The 15321-nt window shown below is 29.5% G+C and overlaps 2 protein-coding genes across 3 annotated transcripts; both read right to left on the bottom strand.

Annotated features, from left to right (window-relative positions):
• Positions 1 to 2288: 2288 nt before the first annotated feature.
• On the bottom strand, positions 2289 to 7836 carry LOC108334479 (protein SRG1-like). The gene is made up of 4 exons (XM_017570344.2): positions 7474 to 7836; positions 7112 to 7359; positions 3633 to 3957; positions 2289 to 2982 (listed from the first exon to the last, which is right to left on the bottom strand). The coding sequence occupies exons 1-4, from the start codon at positions 7729 to 7731 to the stop codon at positions 2728 to 2730; spliced, it is 1086 nt and encodes a 361-aa protein (XP_017425833.1). The 5' UTR covers positions 7732 to 7836; the 3' UTR covers positions 2289 to 2727.
• Positions 7837 to 9682: 1846 nt separating this feature from the next.
• LOC108334481 (protein SRG1) lies at positions 9683 to 12499 on the bottom strand. 2 transcript variants are annotated; one of them, XM_017570347.2, is made up of 4 exons: positions 12158 to 12499; positions 11322 to 11569; positions 10862 to 11186; positions 9683 to 10174 (listed from the first exon to the last, which is right to left on the bottom strand). In XM_017570347.2, exons 1-4 carry the CDS (start codon positions 12410 to 12412, stop codon positions 9932 to 9934), a joined length of 1071 nt encoding a protein of 356 aa, XP_017425836.2. In that variant the 5' UTR covers positions 12413 to 12499; the 3' UTR covers positions 9683 to 9931. The 2 variants fall into 2 exon arrangements, with proteins under 2 accessions (XP_017425836.2, XP_017425837.2); XM_017570348.2 differs by having other exon boundaries at positions 10049 to 10180.
• Between the last annotated feature and the right edge of the window lie 2822 nt (positions 12500 to 15321).

The raw sequence follows: 15321 nt of genomic DNA, 5'->3' as shown, positions 1-15321 counted from the left end.
AAAGTTTTATATGTGTTGTTTTACATTAAACATACTATGACAAATAATGTCACGCCATGGAAATGTTGTGTTTTTTTAAATGTTCCTTGTTTTACCATCTCATGTAATAAATTTACCTAAAAATAAAAAATTCAATCAAACAAACAATATATGGAATTCGTTTCATACATTAAATTGTCCAATAATATTAATATATTATTTACATAAAACCATATATTCAATCCAAATATTACATTAACCTACATATACAATACTAAATTTGTAGTCAAGTTTCTACAAATTACTAACACTTAAAATAAAAGAAGTCCACTTGGTTCTAAATCTTCCATGTATAGACCTTCCATTCAAGATGAATAATTAAAAATCTACAAATAAAATAATATAGTTAAAACAATATTGTAATGAACAATTAGATAAGTATTTAGTTAATTTTTCAATACCTTATTCCATGAATCAATAATGTTTGTACAAATAATGATGTACATGTGTTTCATTACGTAATATCCACACTCATAGTTTGTTTCATTACGTAATACAAATTGAATATGAAAACATTGAGATTATGTGAATTATATGTGTTTATATATAATTTTCTATTTTATTAAAAAATATATTTTGGTCAGTAATTGTGATGTATGTAATTAATATATTATGTAGGTTTGTTTCTTAATTTCTATGATATAGGATGTCACATAAAAAAACCACATTTAAAAAGAATGCAAACTTTAGACAATAATTGTGATAAAAATCGAGGCAGAAAAATGTTTATGGCCTTGTTTCTGGATCTAACAGAGGTCATAAACCTTTACATTAAAAAACAATTTAAATAAAATTGGACCTATGACATTAGTTCCAATGACAATCATAGTCATAGCCCTTGCCAAATTTTAAATAATTATTTAATTTTCAAGTTCTATGGCAACGATTCTATACTTATCTTTGACACGTGCTCAAACCAGTGCTATAACTACTACCTAATGGAAGGCGCTCCAAATGAATCTAGATGCAAAATTGTAAAAGAGACTTCCAAAGGCATATTCGTGAGTATAGACACAATGGAATGACTCTTAAGAGTTAGATGTGAGGTAGTGTTTGGTTTAATTGAAATAAGAGGCAAGGAAAGGTTGGAGATAAAGAGAATCTCCAACGTAAATGAAATAAGGATGCAAAAGTGAGTTTACGGATAAGATTTGTGTGTTTGGAAGAAGGTGGAAGGTTGAGGGTAGCTAATATGTGATGAATTGCACTAGAAGATAGGAACCTATCTAGGGGAAGGGGGCTAAAGGAAGTTTTAGGAGCTCTCAACCCAAGTGACTTATGAAATGAGCAAGTTGGAGTTCTCTCAAACAGAAAATTTACTCAAAGATTGACACAAGGATGAAGTAATAAGGGTCATCACTAGTAAAAACATGATTTTAACTCGTGCATTTGACATCGGTTTAATTGTAACCGAAGCAAAAAATGGTGCAGTGACATTTTTGTAATTATCGCAAACGTATATGCCTCAGTTCAAAAAGAATCAATGTCTAAACTGGCGCGATGACATTTTTGTAATTATCGCAAACGTATATGCCTTGGTTCAAAAAGAACCGATGCCTAAAACTGGTGCAGTGACATTTTTGTAATTATTGCAAACCTCTATTACCTCGGTTGTTTAGAGAATCAAGACATAAAATAATTGAACTTTTTTGAGAGGGTTTAGGCAGCGGTTCTTTATAGAACCGAGGCTATAAACTCTTAGACGTGGTTCTGGTAAAAATTGAGGCAAACTAGAATTAATTAATTTATGTCTTGATTAATTTTAATAAGCCCTTTAATTAATTAATTTTAAGAGTATATGATCTTGGTTCAAACTAGAATCGCGAGGTAATAAACTTAATTTTTTATTTTTTAATTGCTATACTGCTTCGGGTTTTTTGAACCAAGGCAAAAATTTAACCTTTTTACCTCTGTTTTTGAACTGAGACAAAAAGTCTTAACTTTTTACTTCATATAAATATACCTCGATTGTAAAATCGCTGTCATAAGCCAAAAACAACCGAGGCAATATCCTTTCGTTGCACCAGTGCATCTATCTGTACAAAGTGTGAAAAGTGTGAACAAACATATGTAACGCAAGGTAGAAACGTGGGTGCAACTTTGCCATCAACGCTGGGTGCATTGTTGTCGCTGAGCACCGCTTTGTTGGGTGTGAGAACGTTGTGCTGGGCGAGTCCAACTTCTTTCAAATGGGGATTTTGGTGCATATCTTCCTCTTTTGGTGCATCTTCCTCTCTTTCTTGTATTCTCTTCATCAACGTACACTTCTAATTTTTATTTTAAAAAGAATTAGGAGCTACTCTATTTTATAAAGACTTATTGCTAATTATTCATTGATGTGATTCATAAATGTAACACAAATCTGAGGTCTTCAAGCTAGAATAATCGAGTTCAAAAGGAGAAGAGGAGCTTTTGGATTTTCATCAAATTCAACTGTAGAGGTAGTAATTCATGGAATGCATACCGTTGAACTCACTGTTACTGATGCATTAAGTGGTATTGATGTTGTGAGTCATGAAGATAGAGTGAAGAACATATATGACATGATGTTATGCATACAAACATTCCTTACATAAACTTATTTGGATTATCATTAGATAGAACCATGATGGTATTTTAACTTCTCTATTGTTCGTACAACCCTTATAACTGGTGCGAATATATCTTTTTTTCGTAATTTGAATAAGTTCAATTAGGATGCTCTATTTTCATGTTATCTCTGTGTGACTTTCCTTCAAGTTTTCGAGAAAAAAAGTCCTTAAAATACTGATCCACTCTGATACTCTTGAACTGTGGTGGTGTTTGATCAGTTACCAAACATGGTGAAGGACCTATGACAGCATCTTCTCTAGGGCTATAGAATGTTCCAAATGAAAGTCTTTCCTTCACAGAATTCACTGTTGCTCGATGCTCAATACTCCGATATGTTCCATTCGTAATAATCTATGCCATAATGCAAAATTGAAACTAAATCTCAGTAGGATAGACCAGAGAAAAAGAAAAACAGTAACTTCTGTATAATTATGAAATAATTTTTTTTATTGAGATTACTTTTTTCCATGTTTCTGACTCTTGGTTCCGAACTTTGTAATTTTCATGCATATGATGAATACAATGGCTTTCGCATATAGAATCAAACAAAAAAAAAGAATGGTTAAAAATTGAAAACAATCATTACTTTTTAAAAACTAAAATAACCAAATATTTTAAAATAGAAAAGTAACTCTTCAAAATATAAAAAGCTACTAAGAAATCTTATAATTAAATAAAAGACTATAAATATAATTTATTCAAAAACATATACCCTTAAAACATCACCCAAAATTTATTACCGAATTGCATTTTAGTTTTGTAGGCTTAATAAGACTCTGAACATTTGAAAAGGTGAATATTAAAGTCTTAAAAAAAACTATTTGCAATAATTTACACATTTAAAACTGAAAAATTAAGAAAATCAAGCTAAACATCCGCCAAAAGTCCTTGTAATAATGTTAATATATATATATATATATATATATATATATATATATATATATATATATATATATATATATATATATATATATATATATATATATGAATGAAGGATTTACCTCCATTATGTCACCAACGTTGACAACAAAGGCATTAGGTAAGGGTTTAACAGGAATCCACATGCCATCTTTTCTTATCTGCAACCCTTCTACTTGATTGAGCTGTAAGAGGATGGTTAGAGCTACTGCATCTGAATGATTTGTTAAACCAATGACCTTTTCTGGTTGAGGAAAAGGAGGGTAATAGTTCATCCTCATCATTTGTATCCCATCTTCAAATAATTCTCTCATTTCCCTTTCTTCTATCTCCAAAGCTTTGCCCATTTGTCCAATTATCATCATGGCCAGATCTTTCATTTTCTGTGAGTATAGTTCCAGAGTGTCTCTGCATATCAAAGACCAACACGTAGCATAGATTTTTTTTATTTGACATATATAAATAATTACTTCTTTTATGTTAATTTCCAAAATTTCAGAACAGCAAAATATTAATCAATTTAGAATCATGTTTTTAATCTTACATCACATTTAAACAATCTTGATTTTTATTTTTCTTCATGTTCTACAAAAGACACTAGGTTATTTACTTTCTAGAATTGCGAATCAGTTGCACCACATTTGAGTTATTATATTTAGTTTTATTTCACTGTAACAGCTTTAGACAAACAATGGTTGGTTTTTATTTTGTAGAACACGGTCTACATTTTTTTTTTGTTTTTCAGTTTAGTTGTTTTTATTTTTATGTAATTTGTTATTGTTGTGGCTATATATAAAACCCGTGTCTATTGAAGCAATTAGAGTTATATTATTTTTAGCTAGTATACAGTTTGTTTAGTCTCTAGGAAGTGTATACGAGTTTTATACAAAATGGTATCATAGCTCTAATATGAGTACTGAGAGAAAAAAAAGAAGAAAGAAAAGAGTGTCAAACACTCTAAGGAAAATAGTGAGTGCTTGAGTATTTTGTGAAAGAGATGACAAAGGTTGTCAACGAAATGAGTGTGCCACATCTGACAAAGAAACCAATTATGATAATTGGTGCCTATAAGACGTTATTGAGATCCAATGACATTTGGGATATGGTGGAAGACGGGTACAATGAACCCAATGGGGACAAACATCAAACGATACACAAATGACCACGTTAAAGAAATCACGTGTAAAAAAATGCCTCAACATTGTTTTTCCTCTATAATGCAATGTTGCAATTCAAAAAAATAATGAATGTCGCATCCGCAAAGGAAGCCTGAGAAATATTGGAGATTGCATATAAAGGTGACAATCGTGTTAGACAAGTCTGAATACAAGCTCTTAGAGGGAAGTTTGAACTGCTATAGATGAACTCAAAGAGCAGGTAACCAAGTACATAACTTGGGTGGAGACAACGGCCAACCAACTCGGTAGGAATGGAGAACAAGTGCCACTTAGCCAGGTTGTAGGAAAAATTTTGAGATCCCTCACAAAAGATTTCAGAAGTATCGTGTGCGCTATCAAAGAATTGAAGGAGTTGTAAGTTTTCACAGTAGATGAATTTGTTGGGTCATTAGAAGCCCACGAACAAAGGAGAATGAGTTGGGATTATCAGGTTGAACCTCTCGACCAAGCACTACAAGCACGTTTTGACTCAAATGAAACTTGTAATACTCAAAGCCAAGGTCCTAAAGGTAGAGGACGAGGAGACCAAGGATGAGGTGAACGTATCCAAGGTAATTTTGAGGATGATAGTGAAGAGCAAACCGATCAGTAAAACTGGCGTGGCCGAGGACAAGGGAAAGGTCATGAGTGAAGTGTAACAAACATGACACTATACAAACAAGCTGAGAAGAAAAGTGAGAGAAACTTTCTTACAAAAGAAGAAGATGAAGAAGAAATGGGGGTTTTGTTGAGTGTCGAGTTGTCAAAGAACTCGACAATGTTGATGAAGTGCTCAGAAACAAAGTTGGTGAACTCGAATGTAGTATCGTGTTTGAAATCGGATACTAAAAAGATGGCTACTAACTCGATATGGTATCTATATACTGGAGCAAGTAATCATATGTGTGGAGATGAAACTCTCTTTGATGAACTCACCAAGATGGAGGTCGATTTCAGAGATGACTCCAAGGTAGTCGTGAAAGGACGTGAAACAATCTAGCATATGCAGAAGGATGGACAAGTTGGAGAAAGTAGAAATGTTTATTATCTTCCTGAACTAAAGAACAATATTTTAAGTGTAGGTCAGTCAGAAAAAGGTAACTCAATTTTAATAAGAGACTAGGTACTATATTTGAAGGATAAGAATGGTCATCTTTCAATCCGGGTAAAAATGAAGTGAAACCGAATGTATAAACTTGAGTTGAAAATCTTGCAAGAGAGGTGTTTGAAGTTGGACATGAAAGATAAAGCTATGATATGACATTTCTGATTTGTACACCTTAACTTTAAAAGTTTGGTCGAGCTCTTAAGGAGAGAACTAGTACTCAAATTACCCAATATATAATTTAAAAAGAAATTTTATGAAGAATGAGTGCTTGGAAACAGTCAAAAACAAAGTTTCCAAACTCAGCCATATACAGGGAAAAAAAGTAACTCGAACGGGTACACACCGACTTGTGTTGACCCATTACTCCTAGCTCATTTAGTGATAAAAGGCATCATCTCATTTATAGATGATTTCTCTAGAAAAGCTTGAGTGTATTTTTTATAGGAGAAGTTAGAAGCACTCTGAGCGTTTAAGATGTTTAGTTGATGGTGGAAAAGGAAACTGACAAGAAAATTAAAACAGTACAATCTAAAAGAGAAGGTGAATTCATATTAACAAAGTTTAAGGAGTATTGTGAAGAGCAGGGAAGAATAGGACTATTCTTGATATGGTCTAAAACATGCTTAAAGGGAAAAATATATTAAAGGAGTTTTCGGTGGAGGCTCTGCAATGTGTTATATATATAACAAGTGTCCACGAAGTAGAATGGAATGACACCACGTAAAGTATGAAGTGAAAAAAAGTCAAGTGTCAAGCATTTTAAAGATTTCGAAAGTATAGCATATGGAATGTATTAGGTCGACTTAGAACGAAACTTGACGACAAAAACAAGAAGTATGTTTTTAATAGTTATGATAAACAAGAAAAAAAACTTACAATGTAATTTTAAACTAATTTATTCCTATGTAATTTGTTATTTTTGTGGTTATATATATTTATCACTTATTTTAAACTAATTTATTATTTAAAATGTAATTTAGGCTAATTAGAGGATGTTAAGACATTTTTATTATTTTTATATCAGTTTAATAGAGGAAATGTGAGTGGATAAAAACATGCATGATAATTTAGTGAGCACACGTTTAGAAACTTAATTAATGTCTTCTTACAATTAATATGACAAAACCAAGATCCCTATTACATATAATTAAAGCCAAAATCGTTTCAATTATAATAGAGAAATAGTACTGTTAAAAAATGCATCAATGGCGTCACAGAAGATGTACAATTTATACTATTATCACTACAAAAAACAAAATGCATACACAAAAAGTGTGAGAAAATATAAAAGTAGAACCTGAAAGGGAGAGAGAGCTGTGGAAATAAGTGGGGCATTCTGGATTTGGTAGGAAGGGTGATCATATAGAACATATCATTCCAATCAAGTTTTTGATCTTCACTCACAACAAATAATTGCCCAAAACCCTCCATAGTCTCTGAACTCTGCCAATACTTTTTCTTCTCTGACATTGGAAGCTTGAAAAATTCCTTAATCTCCAACTTTATTTCATCCACCAAAGAACAGCTCACACCATGGTTTATAATCTAAAACAATATTAAAATTCAAATCCAGTTTATTAACAGATTGAGATTATTCAGTCAGATCAGATCCATGCGTTTCAGATAAATTGAAGAATGAAAAGAGAATGTTCAAGTAACCTGGAAGAATCCCCATTCTTTGCAAGCAAGGTGAAGCCTAGTCAATTCCGAACTTGCAGATTCTTGAGAAAGCAATTTCTGAATGTCAATTACTGGAATCTGAAGGGTGGCATCAGATTCTTGAGAGATGAACACCGTTTCTTGTTGATGTTGAGGCTGAAAGTATCTTTCTGGAACATTAGATACATTCTCTTTAGATAACTCTTGAACTGATGGTACCAAGAGTGAAGTTCCTGATTCCTTAGACAACTTTTCCATACACTATACCTCAAACAAACTACACACTTCCACTGTCTTATCCTCTGCTTCAACTATAAACCCTGCCTTTTATATTTTGAGTTGAGATTTGGACCTATAACTAATATAATACTTACTTCCGACCGTATATAAATTAGTATTAAAATATTTATTATTATAATTTATAAATAATAAATATTCATAGATATAACTCTCCATTACAAATATCATTACTATAATATGTAGACAATGTTCTAAAATATCTAGTCTAGTACTCCTTCTAAAATATGTGGAAAATGTAGAAAAATATTAGTTGTTTGATAAAATGATTTTTCAAAATAATTGTTTTAAAAATTTATTTCAATGATAATATATGATTAGTTGATAATATAAATTAGAAAAAGACATACTATTGGTGCATTTGAGAAATTAATACTTTATTAGTTTACTTGTGATAATAAAAAATAAATTAAATAATTTATTATAAATTTGTCAAAATTTTATAGTAATTATCTCAAAAACTAATATTATAGTGCATATTAAAGTTACGTAGTACATAAAATTAAAGTTTAGAAAGTATAATATTATTGATTTTGCATGAGTTGTTACTCTCTAATTCAATATCACATTATTGTGTACGATATTTATTAAATACATTATATATATATATATATATATAATATTGAATAACATTACGTGTGTGAACCTCTGAACCACAAGCGACAAGTTGATGACGTAATATTTAATAAAAGTTGAGAAAATTCGGTGAGAATGTACTTAGAACATTTAAATTTCATCCGTATGGCACTACGTACATTTCTATAGATTTTTTTCAAAAATCATCTTTTGTAAGAAGCAAATAGAAAATAGACCATGTGTTTATAGATATAACCTTTAGCTCACCGCCAGAATTTTGACTACATCTTAAAAAAATGTTGAATCATTTTTATTAGTAAAAAATCTTAAATTGATCTCTTAATTTATTTTAATTTTTTATTTTAAAATTTTTAATGTAATCAAGTTTTTTCTTCGGTTAATATTGCACTGGTTAAAAAAGTAACGTAATAAGTTATGATTTTTTTTATTTTTTAATTATTTTTATTTTGTTTTTTAACTTTTAAAAAATTAAAATTTTTTATTTTGTTTTTTGTGTTTTTAAAATTTAAAAAAATTAAAATTTGTTAGGTATCAAACTCACCGTACAATTACCGTTATTATCATATTAAATGTTATTGTATTATTCTTTATATTTTTATTTTATCTCAATTCAATCTTAATTTTTTAAAATTAAATAATTTTGATATTCTTAAAATTGAAATTAACTTTAATTTTTAAAATTTATATAAATATTTTATTAAAATTGATATTTTTATTAAAATATTTTTAGGTTTAACTCATTTACTCCTCGTATTTGAGTGTCAATTTTAAGTGGATCATCGTTTTTCTTTTTGGTCTCAATCGGTTCATAAACTTGTTAAAATGAACCAGTTAAGTTATTTCATTAAATTTTCACTCACGGTGTTTAACTTGTTAAAACAATGACCCACTTGATATTAACACACAAATAAATTGGAGAATATTTATACGTTGATGGTCTAAGCAGGCTGTCATCATCATCAGAGGCTGTTGGGAGGTGCTGTCGTCGGGAGGTGCTATCGTCGAGCATTGACCACTATTAACTAAATGATTAATAGTAACACTCGACAAGTAACGCTGTTTTTGGAAATATCTGCTAATAGTAACGGTTCTGAAAACCTCCACAAATAACAGTTGTTAAACAAAAACCATCCATAATTATTTACCAATACTATTTTCTTGAAAGATTTTCATAATTGTGGAAAATATATTTAACAAGAGTTAAAATCGTCCATAATATAAAAATTAACCTTTCATAAAATTTGATTTTGGGATCAAGCCTCCTAAATTCTGCTCCAATAGTGAGAGATTAAAGACATATTTAGAGGAAGTAGAGATTTAACCTACCATCACAGATTATGGGGAGAGGGGATCCACAGCTTCATTTAAATTCATTTTTAATAAGTTACATAAACTGATGAAAAGAAGTTGAGAAGAGTTTAGGAGAGTCTTAGTATATATAGGTTCAATTATTAGGCTCTCTACCAACTCTTTAATACACATGAGTGATATAATTGACATGCAAAACACGAGGATAGAATAAAGTAAAAGGTCTCCAATTTTAATTTTCCTTCATATGGTGATGCTATATTCTCATGACTTCCACGTAGGACTTTCCATCAAGTTTTCTCGAAAACAGGCCCTTGAAGTAGTCCTTCACTCCAATGCTTCTGAATCGTGCTGGTGTTTCTTCACTGATCAAGCTTGATGCGGGACCCACCACACCATCTTCCTTTGGACTGTAGAATGTTGCCATTGAGAGTCTTTCTTTTTCTGCATTTACTGTTGCCCGATGTTCGATGCTTTTGTAGTTTCCGTTCGTTATTATCTATCCCTCAATCACGTGCAAAAACAGTGTCAAATCAAGTGAGTTTGGCATCTCATGATCATTGAACTTGCTCATTTTTGTATTTTAAAAGAATCCAAGAAAGAATACGAACTCGGACTAGCTATAAAAGGTTAATTGAAGTTTAATTATATGATTGATCTGGTTAAATGTTTACTCCATCAAATACTTTAATATTTACCAGTGATCAAACTAAAAATAAAATCAATTTATAATATATAAAAGATAGAGAAGGTTTCTTATATGTGTAAAATTAGTTTTTATCTATATTGAAAATTGATACCAAGTAAAAACAAACTATAAAAAAAGTTATGTTAACATTTCAGTCTAAAATATCTAAAAGATTATGTTTGTTGTTGTTTTTCTCAATCATGTTTCAAGAGATAATTAATACTACATTTAAAAACAAGATAATTTTATTAAAATAAAAAGTGAGAAACAATAATATTATGATATAATAAATGAAATGTAGGTAAAACAAAGAAATTAAAAATGTTTTTAAAATAAATGAAATATTACATATTTTTAATCCATAAACATGACCTTAAACAAGCACAAAGGAGCAGAAAGTTGAAACATTTTTAATTCTCCTTAAAGAAATTTATATATACATATTATAATATTAGGTTCCAAGATAAGAAATGAAATAAATAAAATAATTAATATTACCTCTAATATGTCCCCGACATTTACAATGAATGCATTAGGCAAGGGTTTAACTGGAACCCACAAGCCATCTTTTCTTATCTGCAACCCTTCTACTTCATTGACTTGCAGGAGAATAGTAAGTCCAATTCCATCTGAATGAGGGGTAAGTCCTATAACCTTATCTGGTTCAGGGCATGGAGGGTAGTAATTCATCCTCATCAGTTGAATTCCATCTTCAAATAATTCCTTTATTTCCTTTTCTTCAATCTTCAAAGCTTTTCCCATATGACCAATAATATTCAAGGCCAGATCTTTCATTTCTTCTGAGTAAGTTTCCAGAGTGTCTCTATAAAAGATCTCCAGAGTAAATTTCCCATATATATATATATATATATATATATATATATATAATATATTAACGAGTGTTTATAAATTAATTTTATAAAATTAAATTAAAGTTAAAATTGACGAGAGAAAGAACCTGAAAGGAAGAGGGAGCTTTGGAAATAAATGAGGCATTCTTAAATGTTTTGGGAGGGTTGTCATGTAATAAAGGTCAGCCCAATCAAGTTCTTGATCTTCACTCACAACAAATGCTTGTCCAAAACCTTCCATATGCTCTGAACTCTGCCAAAACTTTTTCTTCTCTGACATTGGAAGGTTGAAAAATTCTTGAATTTCCACCTTTACTTTCTCCACCAAAGAAAGACTAACCCCATGATTTACCAGCTAATTAAACAAATTCAAAAATTTACAATAATTAATAAACCAAAATTATCTATATATGCAGAGTAAACAAGAAAGTTAAATTATTCTTCATTTTCTGTAACTTTAAATTAAATACAAGAATTAAAAGAACATAAAAGAATATAATTATAGCTAATTATTATGAATGATCACTAGTGCAAGAGATGATTTTCATCCATTAGGATGTTATTTGACGTGGATTTTGAAACAAGTGAAAGTAAATTTAAAAAGTAAAATTTATGAGAATTAACGTAGGATTTGATTAATGTGATAATTAACAAAATTTACTTTTAAATTCACCCTCACTTATCTTTAAATCCACTCAAATAAATAATAAAAAATTTATTTTCAAATGTTCAATCACTTCCCCAATTCCATTAAATTTAACAAGGGGTTATACGAGAAAAAAAGAAATAGGTTTCAAAAACTGTTTTCTAACGGTGGACATTACTATATGGAAATAACAAAACTCTTACATATTGTAGATTTCAGTTGTCAAAAGTATGGAATGCAGAGAAAGCTGCAGAAAGTTTTATGAATTAGTTTGACTGATAAAGAAACGAAAGAGACCTGGAAGAATCCCCAATGTTTGCAAGCAAGATGAAGCTTTTGAAGTTCTGAAGTTTTAGATTCTGCAGAAAGCAAGTTGTGCATGTCGATAACTGGAATCTGAAGACCATGAGTTTGTTGAGAGATGAGGTGCATGTCTTCATGGTGAGGTTGAATGTATCTGTGAGGAACAGCAGACAAATTCTGTTTAGCCAACTCTTGAACTGATGGTACCAGAATTGAAGTTCCAGAAGGATTCTTGCTGCTATCTCCCATGGCTAAAGTCTTTATGTTTGCTTGTTCTTAACATGGAAAATAAATCACTCCTTTTTTTCTCCCAGACACACCTACCCTGCTTCTCAAGGAAGTGTTTTATAAGCATAATTTGAGAAAACAAAAAATAACTTTTTTTTTAATTTTAAATCAATTATATAAAAAGTTAACATTATTTTTAACACAAATTCTTAAAATAATAAATTAATAGATTTTTGTTTTTATACGATACATTACTTTCTCAATTTTATTTAAAATGAAACTTTGACTCACTTCCTAAATAAATATTGAATACAAAAATAAAACCTTCTACGTACATATTGAATACACTATTCGACTGACTATTCCGTTCATTTCGAGCAATTTCTAGAACCTCCTCCTCTCATTACAGACGTAACTTTAACATTTTATAGCATCAATTAAATAATTTATCTTTATTTTTTAATTCTTGTAAAAATTGAAACATTTGCATAAAAGCTATTTAATTAATTAAATGAATATACAAAATAAAAATATTAAAAAGGAAGAAACATATTTAAAATATATTCATAAGAAATAATAGACTCCCCAAATTATTTTACATATATAGTTTAATATAATATATATGAATTTTTTTCTGAAGCAACTTTATGCATCCTTAGAGTTGTACTAGTTTTTTTAGGAAAGGGAAATTAGTTATGGTTTTATTTTAATTTATAAAGCATGATATTATTTAGGATGTGTAGTTTGTAGATAATGAATGTTTAGGGTTAAAATGTTAATTAATGTAGATTATTGGTGAGCAAGTGAATTTGATCACATAATAATAATTTGTTTATTTTGATTATAATCTTTTGATGGACGTGAATAGAGGGAAATAATGTCTCAACAAAGTAAACGTTGAAGAGAGATGCAACTAATGTTTAATTTTCTTTTAGATACAATGTTTTGTATATACTTTTTGTTTTAAAAAGATTGTATATGAAATCTAATTTATAGTTATATTAAATAATTATAATGAAGCTTTATATTTTCTTATCTTGTTAACTATTTTATCTGGGTAACTTCTATATATAATATTCATATGTGAATAAAATCTTACATTTATTTCATGTATTAAATTTTTTCATAAAAATTCAATAACTCTTAATTACGTATTTATTATTGACAACGGTTGTATTAACTATTAATGGAAAAGCTCTTTCTTTTTCTCCCAACTACCTCTTTCCGTTTCTCTCTCCTTTCACTTTAATTTATGATTCTCTTTATAAAAAAAAATTATCTCCACCAATATTTTCCTATTTATTTGATAATATCTTTTTTCATAATCTAATCATCGTTAATAAGATATTAAAGATTAATTCTAATGGATTTTTGTTTTTAAAAAGTAAGCTTTTATTTATTCTAAAGATTCATTATTTTTTTTCTTTTGAATATGTTATCAATTTTTGTAAGACTAATTGAGAAAAATTATCATCTCACTTCGTTAAATTTATACTAAAATTGTTTTATGTTTAAATATTTTATTTTAGATTCCTAGATTTTGAATAATTTTATTATTTTGAAGAAAAGAATTTCTGGTAAAGGAAGATATTATGTTTTATAGAATCTTATAATAGATAATTTAGAAGTTAATGTGATTTGGTCACTAAATTTTGGTTTATATGTAGAGATTGTATTTTTTTTAAACCCTTTTAATGTTTGAAAGTGATTATTGTTGAATTTTATTTAATAAATGATTGTCTTAGAATTTTTGAATTAGATACTTTTTGAGAAATTAAATGGTGACTAGATTATGGATGTTATGATATACAAGTTTTGAATATAAAGTCCCTTAATACAAGTTTTGAATAGAGTTTAGACGACAAAAGTTAGTTTCGATAACTTCATACGGCATTTTAAGTTTCATATAAATGGATATATATATATATATATATATATATATATATATATATATATATATATATATATATATATATATATATATATATATGAATGTATCTATATTTTAATTTTTTAAAATTAACGTTTTGTTATGTTAAAATCAATTTAGTCAATCAATATTTATTAAATTATATTAGAATAAGTTCAGTATCAATGTTAATTTGACACTAATACAAAATATTTATTAAAAGGGCTAGAAATAATTCTACACTTTTTTCCTTAAGAAAAATCATCAATATTTTACATTATGTTAAAGACAGCCACTATAATACCGTCACAATTTGAACAATGCCAATATTTAGAAGTTAAATTCATTTTTTTTTCTTGTAGTGACTATGGTTATTAGTGTTATCCACAACTAGGCACATTTGAATGAATGTTTAAAATAAAGTTCATTTAGCATAATCAACACTGCCTTAAATGAATATTGTACTATGGGATACCTGATGATCGACTTATAGCTTCGCTAAACATCTGAACTGATGTCGACCACTAATAATCGACCGTTTGATGTCGACCATTGATGATAGCCCATTTACAACTCGACGATGATCTTACGTCTCAACTCATAGCTTCACTAAACATCCGAACTGATGTCGACCACTAATAATCGACCGTTTGATGTCGACCATTGATGTACGACCGTCAACAATTCGTATGTCGATCCCTTGGCGACCGATCGTTTGTGATTGGAGATCGAGCACTTCAGAACATTCGACTCCCACTGACATTCGCCTGTTTATGTCGATTACCTGATGATCGAAAAATTCACGGCGATCGACCGCTTATGGTTTGATGTCTAATGTCGCGACACAAAGCGCTCTTACGTTAGTCGAGCGGTTTAGCAGGTACAGACGAACAGACACTGTCTTGATTAAAGACCACAAATCAGGGAAATAATGGGATTCGGTATCAGATGAGGTAATGATGAAATTCCTAATAAATGGCTGGAGCACTAGAGGTGGAGGACCTACCACTCATGTTTGCTG

This window comes from Vigna angularis, chromosome 11 (genome assembly GCF_016808095.1).
Source record: "Vigna angularis cultivar LongXiaoDou No.4 chromosome 11, ASM1680809v1, whole genome shotgun sequence".
NCBI classification, from domain to species: Eukaryota; Viridiplantae; Streptophyta; class Magnoliopsida; order Fabales; family Fabaceae; genus Vigna; species Vigna angularis.
This window is presented reverse-complemented; position numbering and strand designations above follow the sequence as displayed.